The 17,358-nt window shown below is 41.1% G+C and overlaps 2 protein-coding genes across 2 annotated transcripts in view; one reads left to right on the top strand and one right to left on the bottom strand.

Annotated features, from left to right (window-relative positions):
• The first annotated feature begins 215 nt into the window (after nt 1-215).
• SVIP (small VCP interacting protein) lies at nt 216-6,280 on the top strand. The gene is made up of 4 exons (XM_068399570.1): nt 216-375; nt 1,383-1,433; nt 3,902-4,015; nt 4,815-6,280. Exons 1-4 carry the CDS (start codon nt 313-315, stop codon nt 4,827-4,829), a joined length of 243 nt encoding a protein of 80 aa, XP_068255671.1. The 5' UTR covers nt 216-312; the 3' UTR covers nt 4,830-6,280.
• A 5,366-nt stretch (nt 6,281-11,646) lies between these two features.
• GAS2 (growth arrest specific 2) overlaps nt 11,647-17,358 on the bottom strand; it is a 90,804-nt gene continuing 85,092 nt past the window's right edge. The window contains exon 8 of the mRNA XM_068399592.1: nt 11,647-11,968. Coding sequence (XP_068255693.1) covers nt 11,750-11,968 — 219 coding nt within the window. The 3' untranslated portion in view covers nt 11,647-11,749. The remainder of the gene's footprint in view (nt 11,969-17,358) is intronic.

The raw sequence follows: 17,358 nt of genomic DNA, 5'->3' as shown, positions 1-17,358 counted from the left end.
TGACTCCCGGAGCGAGCTGGGAATTAATTAGACTATTGTCCCTTTTGCCCTAACAGGATGAATTTAATTTAGTTTAATTCCCGGGGGAGAACTAGCGCGGGCCCGCCACAGCCTCCTCCTTCGCGGGCCGCCGGCCCCAGCCCCTGCCCCGCCCCCGGCCGCACATCGGGCCGCCGCTCCCGGCCCTATGACGGGGCGGGCCCTGCCGGAGCGCGGCGCCTGGCGGGGGCCGCGGGCGGGGCCGCCGCCGCCGCCTCCTCCCGTACTGCCGCTTCCGCAGCGGTCGCGGCCCTGCGGGCGGTGGGGCACGCCATGGGGCTGTGCCTGCCCTGCATGGGGGGCGCCGTTAAGGACGTGGTGGAGACGCCCGACCCGGTGAGTGCGGGGCCGCGGCGGGCCCCGGGCCGGGGGCGGTCTCCCTCCCTCCTGCCGCCCGCTTGTTTGTAAGCAAGCGGGCTGTGACGCCCAGCGGCACCGGGACGGGGGACAGCGCGGGGAGCCCCGGCCCTCCCTGTGGCGGGGAGGGGGGGGAACGGGCCGCCTTCCTTAAAATGGAGGCCGGGCCGCAGAGCCGGGGCCTCCGTGCGCCGCCGGGGCCCTCGGTGAAAGGCCTCATCGCTGCCGCAGTGCCCCGGGAGGGTGCCTGAGGCAGCGGCTGTGCAGGGGAAACTCCCCCTTCGCCCCCCGACCTCGGGAGCGGGGAGCTGCCGGCGCCAAGGCCGCCCGGGGCAGCTCTCACCCGGCACCCCGCAGCCCCCCTCTGTCCTGTCCCACGGCTCACTCGTGGGCACTTGTGTGGAGGCCGGGGGTTTCACCTGAAGGGGTTCGTGCCATAGTCGAGGCCAAGATGACCCTCATTTTAACCAGAAACGGGAAAAACTGCTTTTCTGTCTAGCGCACAGTGATGCCCTAACTTCTGACTAACCTCCATGAGATGACGTATCTCCTACACAGGTAGGAACCCATCTCCATGCTTTTGTACCTCTTGGCTGAGGAATTTGTTGGTGAGAGGAAAAGGAGCACATCCAGCCTGGAAGAGCGAGCTTTCTCCTTTCCAGACTCCAAAAGGACATTTCACACACTGTGTGCCTTCTCATTCTGGTCTGAATTTTCTGGAGTGAAGGTGTAATGCAGGCAGCTGAATACAGATTTCTGGTGGGGTTTGAACACAGATACGTCAGCAGCTGCTCTTCTAGCATATGAGTCACTAAAACCACTTTGTTCTTGCAGACTGGCACTGGAGGGAAAGATGATGCTAATTGACTTAAGGTTGGCATTTTGTGGCAGTTTGCATTACAGATTTGAGTTGTATTTAAAAATTAGGACTTTCAAAAGAATGTACAGACTGTATTGAATTTAATTGTCTTTCACTTTTTATTTAGGAAATAAAAAGAAGACAGCTAGCAGAGGCTGCTGAGAAGAGGCAGATGGAGGTAACATCTGATAAAATGCCATTTATTCAAAATATATTTTAGTGACTGGTTTATGGGGAAAATAGCTAGGGCTTCTGTGGGAACTCCAGATATGATACCGGATTGTGGGAATTATCATTCAATATTTTCATAGTATTATTAATGTTTTTACCTTTATACCATTTTTTATATATATTTACAGTAGAGTTTCACAGCTAGGTAGGTGCTCAAAGACCATTGCAAGATAACTGAGCTTGTTTGGAAGGGAGTAGGTTGTTTTCGAACTACTGCAAAACTAAGAATTGAAGAACAAGTTCAACATATTTTTTTTCCCCCTATTATAAGACTTGAAAACAAGAGATTGAGAAATATTTCAAACCAGAGTTGTCAAGCAATTGTTGTGGTGGCTGTTTTAAGCGATACCGCACTTACAAATCCAGGTTATGGGCACATAACAATTCAGCACATTTCTCAGCTCAAATTCCAACAAAGAAGTAGCATTAACTTATTCTTCTGTCTTTTTAAGTTTGCTATGCTTTAACTACTTGAATATCCTTAAAGTGAGAAGAGGTAGGATGCAAATGTTCTAGCAGAACGTAGAACTATCCAGCCTATATCTTCGTTTCTGTACTTCTCAAAAAAGGTTTATAACATACCATGCAGAATCTGTACTGTCTAATAAAAAGTGTTTCTTGGAGACCACAGCTGAACTATGGAGAGAGAGGAACATGTTGTTAGTATGAGTGTTAGTGGCATTACATATTAATTAAAAATTGCCCGTTATTGATGAGGACCATGTTGAACTGGTTTTAAGGGAGCTTGGTGAATAATTGGAGCAACAGCTGAGTGATGCTTCAGAGTCCTTCTTGAAAAACTCTTGATTTTGTGTCAGTAGTTACCTACTAAAAGAAATCCACGTGTAATCTTAAATTACTAAGGGTTTTTTAAGCATAACTGTAGGAAATATACTTTTGAGAAGCATGTGAAAGGGGAACGTGCTCATGTAGCTCTTAAATTGCTGAAAAGGTGTCCCAGGAGGAAGGAGAAATGAAGCAACTTGGGCTATGGATGACTGAAGATCTGTGGTAGCTGTTAAGCTGCTAAAGAAAAATGGACGTATCACTCTTACTTTTTGTTTCTTAACAGACAGATAAAACATCTAGTAGGGTTTTTCAGGACTTTTTTTTGAGGGCATTTTAGCCTCTGAATGTTGGGTAATGGAGATGTCTTGCATGTAGCCTAATTCAGTTTCCCTGTCGTGAGGGACAAGGGAGCAGATCAGATGTCCTTCTCTGCTTCGTGTTTTCCTGTACATGCTTCTTAACTGCTCATTATTCAACCTGAAGTCGAGGGAGGTGTTGTTCTTTTTGGGGTGCTGTAGAGATAGTGTGGGTACCTAACTCACTTGGAAGGCCAGTCGCCTAAAAGCCAGAAATCACGGCGTCTAAGTAAGTTAGTACTTGTTGGTAAGATTTGCCTTACTAGCCCATTGAGAATTGTGCTTCTCATCAGGGCCTTGAATTTCAGGTGAGAGCATTGCTGTTTTCCCTTGATAGATTTTAACATCTTTTGCACAGCTTATGCTGTAGTAGCATAACTTTAAACTTAGTGAAGTATCAGTTTTTAAAACATTTTCTTTCTAGGTTTACAGTGTTAACTGTCTGTAGTTGTGGTATTCCTGACATCTAGGCAAAGTCCTCATTAAACCATCACCGTGGGGATAAGAAGCAGGCAGTTGACAACAGGTTTCTCATCTGTGTACTATTGCTTATCCACACATCCTATGAGTTTGGAAGGGTAGACTATCACCAGGTTATTTCTCACAGACCACAATCTCAAAGTTGGATTTCTTACAGCCTAGGCTAGCGCTACTAACATGACCTTTTTGCTTCCCTGCATGAAAAGTTCCCATCGATTTCTAGAGTAGCTATGCAGAGCTTGTGACGTTCTCAGTCCGCTTATTGAGTGCTAGAATAGAAGCTGTCATGATGATTTCCATCATCTGTATCCTATCTCTAGGTAGCCTGTTGGTAAAAGGAGATTGAAGAAGTGAATGGATGATGAAACAGCTAAAGTTCTTAGAAGTTACATCTGCCTGAATCATCTCGTCCCAGTTAATTCTGTTTGTGAGAGCAAGAATAGGTCCTGACACTGGAAAAAACACAGACTAAAAATTTATGGGACTTTTGGGAAGGGAGGTTCTGGTTCTGCATCTTAGGATGCAAAGCAGGTACCCCTAATTGCATTAAATATGTTCACCTGGATGTAATAACAATATGAAACAAGAACACCCTCACATACCTATGGGACCAAGAGCTCACGGTATGAAGTATCCTGAAAGGTCTGGTTTTATGTAATAGTAGCATTCCTTAATGTTTTAGTCTTTTCCTGCAAACCAGAGTTCACAAAATGGTGTTGTCAAGACTTGCAGTTTGGTTTCTATCCCGAGAAATAGCTAACTGGTCTTACCCAAATGTGTTTTCTCCTAGGCTTCCTCTCGAGGTATTAAGAACGCTTATTCTGTAGAGCAAAAGAAAAAGAAACAGGAAGAAATGGAAAAAAGAATGGCAGCTTCAGGTTCTGGAGGAGAAGGAGGACTGAGAGTAAGTTTAAAAAAGAAACAACATGGTGCAACTGTCCTTATATTCACTGAGAAAATTCTGTTTTGTTGTCATCTACAAGATTAAATAACTTGAGGAAAAAACAAGAGGAAGGGAAGTGGAATAGAAATGGAAGCACATGTCATTATCACGCAGTGTTCTTAAAGAGACATCATTTCTGGGATACAAAGACAACAAGGATGGTAGAGAGTTCCCCCCCCCCCCGCCTTCTTTCTCCCCAGTTTCTGCACCTGTGATGCATCCAAATAACTTCAGTTTTACAGTACTCTTGGCACTGGGGACCTCCTCACTGAGTTGACCTGTACTCAGTGTCCCTTTTCAGTACTAGTTGAGATTGTCTTTCTTCCCTCAGAGTTTATAGGAAGTGTTTGAACTAAGTAGGGTAATGGCTTTGGGTTTCATGGGTGTGTCTCTTTACCAAAAAAAAAAAACCAATACAGTGTTGGCATACATACTGATGAACTTTACTACTACTACTTCTCTAACGTAAACTTTGTCTCAGAAGCCCAGGCAGAGATTTAATGAAGAACTAGAATCTCTCCAAGGCAATAGATGCATCTGGTTATCAAAACACAGGCTTCATAAGCCTTCATCTCTTTCCCTCATTGCTGTTTATGACTCAGGGAGCAGGAGTTTGTGTAAGCTGCTCACTTGCTGGATGTAAAATGTGTTAGAATAGGGAGTTATTGTCTTTAGACAGCCTTGTGGTGTTTGGGTTGTTTTTTTCTTTTCCCTTATCTTCATACAAACCTGTGGTGTGTTTTGCTGTTTTTGTCTTTAGTGGCAGGTTGGCTAAAGAAGTATGACTTCTGAAGAGAAGATGATTCATGTTTACTGCCAGTAGCTTGCTGGTTTCTGCAGCAGAGTGGCATTTACTCATCATGTGGCTTTTGCTGTTTGCATATGAAGAGTCAGCAGTACTTTGCCATCGTGGGAGGACAGGTGTGAAAACATACACTAAGAAACTTAAGAACTAACTATGAACACTAAGTTTTGGCCAATTTTGTTTTGTTTATGTGCATGTTTTATTGCTTCCCTGTTAAGGGAGTGAGATGGGTTTTCTCACGTGGAAGTGGCCTCCTTACCTGTAGTCAGTCAGTATGCGTGTGCTGTCTGCTCAGTTGATGTGTGTATGTCTGCGTACAACTGGCTTGGGCACAGCTCGGGTGCCCATGTGTTGTTTTTGACGCTTCTCTTTAAGTCCTTATGTAGAAAGTTGTTCTTAAATATATATATTTGAGTATGTGGGTGACAGCATTTCTCTTCAATTTCCTAATGACTGTTGAACTGCTTAGGGATTTAGTGCCTTTTTCATAAAAGAAACCAGAATCATGGTGGGTCCTTACAGATGAAAGCTTTTTGTGACACTAGTTAAAAAAATAGATACCTTTATAAACCCTGTATACTTATAGCAACAAAGCTCTTTTATTATGATTCTTATAATTGTTTTCTTCATTTTCAGATGTGGATTTCTTTTGAGTCTGTAATTATTTATAATGAATACCGGAAGTTAAACATTAAATTAAAAATAGTTATTAATTGTTCTCCTTTATTACCACAAGAGGGCAATGCTGCACTTCTCGAGATTGAAAAACAAAGGCCTACTATGTCATCTCTTGGGTGATTCATTTCCCAAAGTTTCTGTACTATTTAAGTGGGTTTGCTACAGTGCAGTAATGTTTGCCAAGTGCCCAAAGCTCTGTCACTTTTCTTCCATGTTCAGCAATGTGTAATCCCTTTTCCCAATGTGAAAGAGCTACCTAAACTGTGACGTTACAACTAGACTTTCAAACCAGGGCCTCGAGCCGCTGCTTTGGTAGATGAGGAAGTTTGTTGCACCATGATGAACGCTAAGAATCTAGCTCTTACTTTCCCCAGAGAGCATTATACTTGGCCTCAGTATCTTACTGTCCCTATTTCTGACCTAGTTCAGGCTATAAAGGCTTCTTTTTTTCCTTGAACTGAATACTTCCTTTACCTTCCCCAGCAGTGTCTCATGCTGTCTTAGGAGTGCAGTCCTGACACAATGCGTTTCCTGGCTTAGCCTTCAGAATGGAGTTGAGAAGGGAGACTTTGATATTAATATAATGGTGTTTGGGCTACAAAGCTCTGCCCTTGGCAGATGAATACCTTTAGTTTCCTTTGATTGCTGGCAGTTGCTCGCTTCACTGTATTAGTTGGCCATGGTGAAATTTTTTTACATCTAATGAAAATGCATTGAATTATAATAAAATATACTAAACATCAGTTTGAAATGTGAATTTCAATCCAACATCTGTCAACAGTGGGTGTCCTACAAAGATATGTAAGTGGCACCTGACACTTGGTTGGTCACTTGGGATATTTCAAACTTAATGGATTCATCTTTTCACTCTCTGACATACTGCTGCCCCAAAACCATAAGAGGAGGAAATAACCATCAGTCTCTTTTCATCCAAGCCCCTGCTCTATGAAAGAGCTAGCACACTGACCAAACAGGAGTCTGTGCTTGGACTAATATCACAAAGACTTTCATTTAGAACCATTGAAGTAACCTAGTGAAACAAATCACAGTTCCTGGGTCACCCCTTGATGGTTCGATGCTGTCAAACTTGGAGTTTCCAGTGTGAAGCAGTCACACTGCTGTGCTGCCCATCCTTGCTAGGCAGCCCAGGGCAAGCCTGTTCTGTTCTGCTCCCAGCACTGTCAGCAGTAAAGGTGCATTGCACTTGAGTAAAAGATGACCACCCTGCCTGAACACCCCCACTGCTCGTCAGCCAGCTCTGAGTTCTGCGAAGACAGACAGCTTGCTTGTGGCTGGCTGCCTGGCAGCTTTTCTAGAAGGTGGGAGTAGAGGTCTGAATTGCCTCAGATTGAGTGAACGTTGTATTTAAGAGGTAATTCTTGGAATTCAGAATTACCATAAAGAAAATACCATTTCTCTTCTCTCCATCGTTTGAGTAAAAACTAGATATGTCCGTGCTTCTTAAGAGCTCTTGTTCTGAATGTCAGATTTATTCTTACAGCTAAGAAACACGTCAGGGGAGTTGGGTCCGCGTAGTTCTGTGTTACAGATCACTGACTGATAAAGCTCTTTTTAAAGAGGTTTCTTTACCATACTCATCTAACTGTTCAGATGGCCAGTCTGAACTGAATCTGGAAAATTGTTTGGGTAAATAAAAACACTTCTTGTTGATGCAGAAAGTAGTGCGGTTCAGTAGTATACAACCGATAGCTACCTGGAGTGTACCATTAAATGGTAAGGCTGAGAGCTACTCATATTAGAGCTGCTCCATACTTGTAGAAAGAGATGCCTTCTCTCTCTTTCTTACCACTTAGCACTGCACTAAGTAAATGTGAAACACAATAGGGATTTTGTGCTTATTTCCCCCAATCCTAGATGTTTACTTCACCTTAGATGCTATTAAAATACATCCATCCATGTAGGTTATCTAGGCAGCTGACATTGTTTGCTTTACAGCAGTACCACTATTTCTTTTTTCTCCCACCTTGTGAAAGCATTTTCAGTCTCTTGCAGATCACTTGAAAAACTCCGGGCAGTCAAAGACGAATGCTCCTAAGCTAAAGTGAAAGGGCTGACTCTCAGTGACTGCAATGGCATCTTCTTTGTTGCAGTAACAGAAAGTGAAACCATCTGCTACTGCCTGTTGTTAAAATACACAGATGATGCCAGGGAGAGAGCGTTTGGGGCAGCACTCCCTGAGGTTTGGGAGGACACAGAAGCTGCGTCTCCACAAGGGTAGGTGGCACTGCTGCGGGCCCTTAGGAAAACAGATGACTTCGGCACGTGGATTTGGCATGGTGACAGACTACATCATTGGGACACAGCTCATCAGGCACACACAGTGCCAGCAGTTGGGACTGGGATGAAAAAAACTTTCCAGCCCCATAAACATTTTTGTGATCCCACCTGTCTCACCTTACTTTAGATTCCCAACATACCACAAGCTAAGAAAGGAGGAGACACAAAGCAACGAAAAAGCACTTCCCTGTCAGGTACTGCATATCAGTCAGCCAACGAGACAGTACAAAAAGCCCAAAAAGAACCAAACCCTTGTAAGCATCTGTAACACCGTGGTGTGGCAAACAGCTCATCTCCCTGAACTAAAATGAACACATATAATGAATTCAGTGGTGGGTCTTAAGTTATAAGAAACTTGTTATACTTCCCTACACACATATATTGACACCTCCCTATTTCACTCATCCCTACCAACAGCCCTTGAACTAGTTTCCATAGATTCTATGTATCATCTCTAAATTGCTGCTAGAAAAAAGGTGGTAATGCAAAGGAAGGAGCAATTATCACTATAATAAAGACAAAAAAAACACCCTATCCTCAATCAGTTGTGTAAATAATCCTCCTTGGAAGAAAAACTCCAGGTAATATATGAACAGTAAGGTGACAGAAGGTACCTCCTTGTAATGAGCAATAACAGATGTTACAGTTACATTTCCAACCTAATTCTGGATTGCTTCCAGGATGGTGATGCTTATTTGACATTATACAATAATAATAATAGTTTTTAAAAGTAATTTTACATAGTTTAGCCATCTTGAGTTTTAGCACAGTTACTTATTCACAGCCAGCAGGAGCTCCCACAGGGTTTGTTCTATGACCCAACGAGGTCTTCCAGAAGAGGCTTCGTTGCAGCTCATAACGGTTCAACTTTTTAGGACTTTCAGCCTCCTCAACACTCACATTCAGCTGAGTTATACAGCAATAGAGTAAGCTACAATCACTACATGGCACTCTTCCTTACAGTCATCTTCCATGGCTAGTTCAGCATGGCACCATCTCCTGCCCTTTTAACAGGAAACTATTCCACAGTCTCAGCAAACCCTTCCTCGCTTGGGGCTGACAGGAGAAGAGCTGCAGATCTTCCCTGTTGGCACTCCATCATTCACTTCAGCCTTCTAGAACTCTATACTAGCTACCGTAATACCACAGATTTTGGCACAGAAGCTTCAAGCATCCTCTACTATAGGTAGCTGGTCAGACAATGGGTTTTTTTCTCCCCACGTACTTTCTACACGAAGTCTGTTCTGCCCCCATCACTGCAACAAGGGCCATACCTCTTTGAGCAATATTTTGCTGCTCAGCTTTAGCTTTGTAAATTGAGCTTTAGGCTCCTAACAACCTCTCCAACTCCTACCTTACAATAGGATTTAGTACACTAAGAAAATACCATTTATCAGACCAGCAACACTTACCTTCTGAAGGAGATGCTCCCAACCCCTTCCTCCAGAACTAATTAGCTTACTGCATTTTTTTTGTTTGCTTTATTGATGCTTTAATTTCCTCCTCTGCTATCCACACCCACACCAGGTGCATGAAATGCAGTAAGTCCCACCTGCAAGCCTTTTACACAGATTAGGTGGTAGTGGCAGTACTTCAAAAAGTCCTTTATAGGTCTCCCATTCCGGAACTGGATACGCTGAAGTTTTAAGTCAGGAAGTGTTTTAATGTGATTTTTTTTTTTTTTTTTAAGATGCTTGAGTACCCTGAATCAAAAAGGATTATTTTGATAGCTATAGTCCAAGCACATAAAGAAGTTCATGTTTAATTTAAAATCTTGGTTTGGATTTACCAGGATTTGTTGACGTTTAATATTAAGATAAACCTAAAAATACTTTTTTTATAATTATCTGCTCTTATTTATTAATGTAAACACCTGCAAATATTTTAAAGAAAAAACATCATGGTAATGCAAACTTAATCTTGGATGATGGAAATACAACTATTTACGTTTTAAAAAGTAACCATTATTTCAAAATAAACATCTGACACTTTCACAAGTGGTTTTTTTTTCTTCTCCATTCATTTGAAAACAGACCTCTCAGTGTGTATATTAAGATGATGTTTTTTTCAGCTGTGCTGCATTTTTTTTAAGTAATGTTGCTTATGGTCTGTTCGCTGCTCCCGTAAGGGCTACATATGTCGCTTCTACGAGAACTGGGTCTTCCTATGGCTTTTCAAAGGATTTACTGCTTGAGTATATGTTTAATCTTCCTGGAAAATGCCTCAAAATAAGAATAAAAGGCTGCAATTTTGCTTTCTAAAAACATGTTTGGAATTAGGTACTGCTACTTAGTATGGTGCATCAAGCAATTTGGAACTGTTTGTATTTAGCAGATATTTTTAGGCGGTGAGGTAGAATGGTTCCACAGAAGTGAGATACAACGTGCTGATTTTAATAAGGCACAGAACATGAAAGAAGAAGGTCTCGCCAGCAGATATTTTGCTGTTAATTTTAAAGACCACAGGAGCAGATCATAAGGATATGTTTTAAAATTAAAATTCAAAAAATACAGAAAAACACCAGTTGGTACTTAAAAAATTATTTCAAACATGCTTTCAATTTTTTTCTTTCCCTGCAAAGGAAAACTAATTTTCAAAAAAAATCTGTGTATTTGTGGTATCTGTAGTAAGTGAATGCTTGCCCCGTTCACCGCGTAGCTCATGATTAGGTTAGCAAGCAGTACTGTGTATTGTAGGCATCCAGTCAGTAGCGGCAAAGTCCAGGAACACAGATCACAAATAATAAATAAGACTTTCAAAATGTATGAGTATTTTTAAAAATTTTATTTCATTTGTAATGAAACAACTGAGTTCTGCTCAAATTTATACAGTCAGTGAAATAATCCTATAAAATGATTTTTCTAGGATGTTACAAGGCACATAAATTACCAAATATAAACATAGAAAAGTAGCCAAAATAATGAACTAAGCCCCATATGCCTTTAGCTAATTTAGAGGTGTGTGAATGATTTACAAGAACGTGAATCATTCTACTGACAGGGTAATGAATATTTCACATTTGGCATGACCAACCAATTAAAAATAAGGGGAAGGAAAAGCTCAGCTTCAAGAACAGTGTCCTGTTTTGTGGCTCAGGAGGGACTAGCAGCTCCTGAAGCTCCTCCTTGGGTCAAAGGCTGTGCGTCTTCCACTACTTCCCTTCGTGGGTACATCACCCCACTAGTACAACTGACCATCTCTATTGTCTGACAGAGGAAGGGGCAACCTCTCAACTTCCCCACGCTTCTATATTGGGCAGCTTTGTAAAAAACAGGAAGGGTCTACGTATAATGTAACACTTAGCATTGTCTTTAGCTCTAAAGAGTAGAAGGTGTGGGGGGGGGTTCTTGGGCTTTTTTTTTTTTTAAAGTAATCACTTTGGGAAGTCGTTTGGCATGCAAAGTCTTTATATCCTACTGGTTAAGAAAATCATGCAACCCATAAAAATAGTCACTTTTTATTTCATTTCAAGAGGCATTACCAAATAATTTCCACAAATATTCATTTTCCACCTGCATATATATTTTTCAACTAGCCTAACAGTCAAGGATTCAATGTAATAAGATTTTTCATACAAATATATTGTATTGTGTATTTTCTTCCATTAACAGGATCCACTCCTTTATGTAACTCTAAAGTATACATTCACATATTAAAGAGTAATAATTTGGCTAAAAATATATGTCTATTTCTTATCAGATTGTAGTAATTAGTCTATCAAGGGTAATTTGCTATAAAAGATACAGTACTAGAAATAAATAGTTCTACAATTCAAAGATCTTCAAAATGGGCTGCCATTTCCAGTCTGTCTTAAATTTTCCAAAGTCCTTTTAAAGCATAAACTAAATTTACTACACTTAAGAAAAAAATTTGGACCTACATATGTAGAGTCCCAATCACATGAGAAGCTTATTTCACTTAATCTCCTTCTTGGTTTTGTAATGGGCAGAAACAACCAGATAATTGTCTGGATTCATGTCCCTGAGGGTCGGAGACTTGCTCTGGACTGGAGAAGTTTTCCCATCCACTCGGGAGATCTGCAGCATTCGGCAGGGGTCATGCTTCAGTAAGTAACCTGCAAAAGTCTCCCATCCTCCTCCAACACGAACCATCACGTGTTTGTTGTGCAGCATCTGAAATTACATATACAGGAAAAAAAGCCAAAAACTCTTGAGAGGGAACCGTTCACTGGGAAATCACATTTTTTCTATGGGAAGAAGCTGTGCTTCCTTTACTTAAAATTAATACTGTGACATAATGTCACAGACATATGTTAGTAGTCTGCTTTGTAATAAAAGGAAAGGAAAAGAAATAGTAGAATGGTTTTTATTTGAATTTAGTAAGTAAATTTAAAAACTGTCAGAACATGAGATAGCATTTAAAAGTAAAGATTTTCATATTTTACGTAAACAATGCTACGAGTTTTTCTAGTCATTTAGCACCAAGTGATCCTGTTCTTCATGTGTTTAGCATAAACATGTTAGAGAACATGGTTGTTTTTCAGATTAATATTTTGAAAATATCTTAGTAAAGACACCATTTTATATGTCTTGAAACTGGCTTTTCTTTATAGGATAGGGATCTGTGTAAAAGGAGTAGTAAAGGGCAAACAACCAAAACAATCTATCTCCCCAAATATCAAAAGAGTTATTTAAGAAACTGAAGTACCATTTAGTTTAACAATTTGGTATTGCTGACATACATTCTACCTAAAATAGCCTAATGTTGTAATTAGTCTAATGAGGGACATCAGAAATAATGTATCTGGAACTGCTTGGAGATACCTGAATTTATGCTGAATTGTGAAAGAAAATACAAGAAAAGTCCCCAAGCTCTTACTAGCGGGACAGCTCCGTACTGCTTACGCTTACTGCCTTTATCCTAGCAACACTAGGGCTTGACCTACAAAGGAATTTCAGGTTGAGAGGGGTGTCTAACTGCCAAATTAGGTACCTATCTCTAATGTATATCCTCCAGATCCACACCCATTTTCTGCCTAAACTCAAATAAATTTTTTCACCAAGTACCAGTGTAACTTCTCCCGTGTCTGCACCTGTGAGTTCAGTTGGCAATTTCACTAATTTCTCTCCTCTGGTTCTCCACGCAGAACAGTCAAGTAAATACCAGTGCGGTATCATAAAGCAGCATATTCTATAGTAGCCACATCATAAATCATGCATTGAAAAATGCTTTGATTAGTACATCTCATGAAATGCTAAACATGATTTAGCTGTAGTGCCAGAAATTAAAAATTAGCCCTGTAAAAGGCACTCTAGAAGATGTTTAGCGTAGTCTGGGTAATGACATTTGGATTTATGGCTGTGACATGTCTATGGCCTCTTCTACACGTCCAAAACTCCCTCGAGGACTGGCAGTATTTGCAGTTGAGACTTATGTGGCACATAAGCCTTTTGTCACACAGCACAATTCAGATTATTACACATAGCATAGACAACAAAACAAGAAAAATTCTCAATCAAACAAAATCACAGATAATAAAAGGCAAAAATCTAACTCTTAAAAAAAACCCCAACCAACAAACACCCCACCTCAGCCTAAAAATATGTTGTCTGACTTCTGTTACACGAGGAGAGAGATTCACCTGGAGTGAAGAAAGTATGGAAAGCTGTACAACTTTCTGAAGTGTGAAAATCAGAGTAAGTTGATAAAGAATCAACTCTTCATTTGCATAAGTTGCTGCAGATGAAATCTTGTTTGAAAGTTTTCATTTAAAACAATGCAAGGGAGTTCTTGTTTCTGCATTTTGGTTTTTATGTGAAACACTGGGAAGTCAATTCAGTTTTACAGATACTGAAAAACAAAGTTACTTCTGATCCATCCCAATGAGAGCACACTCAAGTACTCTTAGTTTAACATCTCAGCTACTGAGACTGTCCGTGCTGTTGCTTTGGGATGTAGGAGCGTTAGCCTCTGCAATAGCTATACACAAGTGAGGATTTTCTCTAGATTCACATGGGTGTGAAAGCAGAATCAGACTCACATCTTCGCCAGTCCCACTTTTTCCTCTCCAGCTTTGTGTTTTAGTTTCAAGACTTCATTTTGAACTGAATGGCATGATCAGCCTTCAGCGGTATGAGATGAATCGTGTCTTTAGGCTGGACAATATATCATGAAAGCAGCAAATGGTTTTTACATCAAGTTTGAAAACTGCAGTTCAAATGGTGACATGGCCTTGAGACAACAGTCTCTACAGAATTTTATTTAGCAACTTGCTCCTTTTTGAGTGCCTAAAAAAGCATTTGAGAAGTGCCCCAAAAACTTTTCACATAAAAGCATTTTAAGCCCAACTTTGATCCACTACAAGATGTGATGCTGCTGTGGGAAGGAGTTAACTGCTGCTGAATTTCAGCTTCCACATATTGTCGCAGGGGGGTTCACGTTCCAAGAGCAGTTAGTATCTGGACTTTTGATTAAGAGTTAGGAATGGAAAGTTAGCAAAAAATATATTTGGTTCCATTTCCCTTCGGGACTACTGTGCAGACAAATAAAACCTTCTGCTTGTATGTTATTTCCTGATGCTCAGGTTAAATGTACATCTTCTGTCTTTCCCCTCTTTTTTCTTTCTCTTTGTATTATTATACTATTATAAAATTCATTGAATTCTTGCTTGCTATAGAGACTGGGTTTTCCTACACCTAAATATAGTCTTTGCTCATGCTGCACTGTGCCACAAAAGCCCCATTTCGCTCCGACAGCCATATTTTGATGTTAGTAACACCAGCACAAACCCAGAATAATTCTGCTAGCTTTAGAATTGCTCCAGGTTCACGGAAGTATAAAGGATTTTTCACCAAGAAAACAAACAAAAAAAAGAATAAAATCACTTGCTCTACTTTCTAACTGAAAAAGCAGTTTCCTCCCCAACATACTTTAGCTGAAGATGAAACTTTTCAGATTTTATGATCCACCCAATTCAGCTTTTCCATTGCATGAGATCTCTGAAAAAGAAAAAGCTGGATTCTGCAATAATAAAGTTTATTAGTCAGTTTTCAGTGTAGGTAAATTCATGGCATACAGGTATTTTCACACCGCCATCCAGCCACTTGAAATGGAGAAAACCCTTTCTGTAAAATAAAATCCAATGTATGTTTACGATTGCCATAAATCTTCATGATTTCAGTTGTGTCTGAAGCAGGACTGTCACTAAAGCTGTTCTCTCTAGAATCTGTGTTTTAAGTTGAATCTATGGTGAAGCAAGCATGAGAAACCAGATGACTAGAAAATAGCATCGCAGAGGGAGAAATTGTAGATTGTTTTGGGATGCATTAAGGCGGTATCAAGAGATAACATGAAAAATAGTCAATAAAAGTCAGGTGAACTAAGCTGTCATTGCATAGGACTTTGACATCAAAGTGAAATATAGTCTAAACGGTTCTGGTTTTCACATAAATAAGTTTAAAGAGCTTCATGGCTTATTAAAGAGGTATTAGGCTGTATGAAAGATATTAAGTTCATGTAAATGAGCATGGTTTTACTGACTTGAAAAAACTCTATTCTGTTTTATAGGAACTGAAAATCTGGGCCAATATTGTTACTTTTCAGATTATAACTTCCTTAAAGAATATTTCAGGGAGGGGAGGGGAAGCGGGAGGAGGAATTACACACTACGGATCTGATCCAAGTACTGCAAAAGCCAACGGAAAGAATCCTACTGACTCGAAAGGAACGTGGGCTGGGCTCTGGAAGCCAAACGCAGCAACCTAAAGCAAATCATAGCCTGGAGCTGGTGTGATTTTAGGCCAACTTCAGAAACAATGTAGGCTACATACTGAGAGAATATTGACTATAAAATCCAAAGGTGTTTGGCAAAATAACGCAGTGCATCACACCAGTGGCTGTGCAAAGAAAACTTAGCGCTCCAAAAGTGAAACGGGAATGAGAATGGGAAAGAGAACAACCAAATACATTTCAATTAATTTTTATTGAATATGAGCCACTTAGACTCATTCTCATCAGTAGATACAACCCTTGTTTCTCATATCTTAGCATCTAGGGGAACTTCTTTGAGAGGTGTTCAGAACTACATCACGAAATGGTCTTCTAAATCAATGTATTTTCACACTGACCCCAGAGACATCTCAGGCCAACGCTAAGGAAATCCCAGTGTCATTAAGACACATCACTGTGTCATACCACTACCCACAGCAAGCTGGAAGGCCTCGCCGCCGTCACTGCAGGCTTCCAGGCCCAAGGTGAGTAGACACACAGTACCCTCCGACATGGCACCTCTACTTTATGATTTTGCTGCAACCCCAGGTGATGCTATTTAGGAATCATTTTGCTCCAGCTTGTCTGTACCATTTATGTTGATGATCCACCTGCCTGTCTATGCAAAAAAAAAGGCTTCCTTAAATCTCAGCATTGTTCACTAACCATTCTTGGCCAAAAAAAAAAGTGAGAGCCGGGTACGAAACTTGGACCAGGAAAGGGACCCAGATCTGGGCTGTCAGCCTTCCCCAGAGAGTCTCTGGGCCTGTATCTAGAATATGGTATTGTCAAGTAATGGCAAATTACTCCACAGGGCATAGCTCATGTGGACATTTTCATGGAGTAGGACATCTCTTCCATACGAGAGACTGTGGTCTCTCTCAGCATCTTCCTAGTTGTGACCTGAAGAACTGATGTTAGGAGAGATCTTGCAGCCTGTGGCTCTGTGTGTGACTGACAGAAGGTGAAATCTTCTTGGAATTTGGTGTGCATATCTATATGGAAGAGGAAAAAGTATTATTTGGGGACTTGAGACACTGTTGCCTCAGAGAATAAGGCTCATGTCATCAAGTGTCAAAATTTTGTTCCTTCTCACAGCGAAAACTTTTAATGGTAAAGCTCTAAAGCCAGCAAAATTAGTCCTCAAAATCCCCAGCAATTCCAATGCTTAGCAGTTACCTAGGTCCTCTTGAAGGTGGCCACTGAAAATTCCCACATCTATCATTTAATGTGGAGCCAGGTCTCGGCCGGTGAGGCCCTGAGAAAGACTCCGTGAAAGACTGACAATGTGCACAGAAGCCTGTCTAGCTGTTTGCCTTCACAGAAGCTCCAACGGTATCAGTTAAACATCCCTAACATCCCAGAACATAGAAAAGCTCATGTTAACAGGTAATGCTAACAGTCCATTCCAACAGGTGATGACTGGGGGCTGGCCAAGAAGATGACAATGAGGACAGCTGAATGGGCCCTGACCATTGGTCTGATAAAGGTTTAACAATTGGTCTGAAAATGGGTTTGATAAAAAAAGAAATTGAGGGAAACTACACAGATGTGCAACACGTGCTGAGAGCGGCTGGCCTCTGATGGGGCAAGCCAGCAGCAGACTGGAGTTAGGATTCCTACTTGCTCCATGGAGGTTTTGAGGAGCCCTGACATGAGCAAGTGCAAGGTCCTTGGACAAAAGACAAAGAGCTGCAGTGCTGCCCTGTGGATCGTGGATTAGCGGTACTTAGTAGTCATGTTTAGCAACCTCATATTTCCATAATCATCAATGTTATCATATGGACAGTTTACT

The sequence above is a fragment of the Nyctibius grandis genome, chromosome 4 (assembly GCF_013368605.1).
Source record: "Nyctibius grandis isolate bNycGra1 chromosome 4, bNycGra1.pri, whole genome shotgun sequence".
Taxonomy (NCBI): domain Eukaryota; kingdom Metazoa; phylum Chordata; class Aves; order Nyctibiiformes; family Nyctibiidae; genus Nyctibius; species Nyctibius grandis.
Note: the sequence above shows the minus strand (reverse complement) of the source record. Positions and strands in the feature narration are given on the sequence as shown.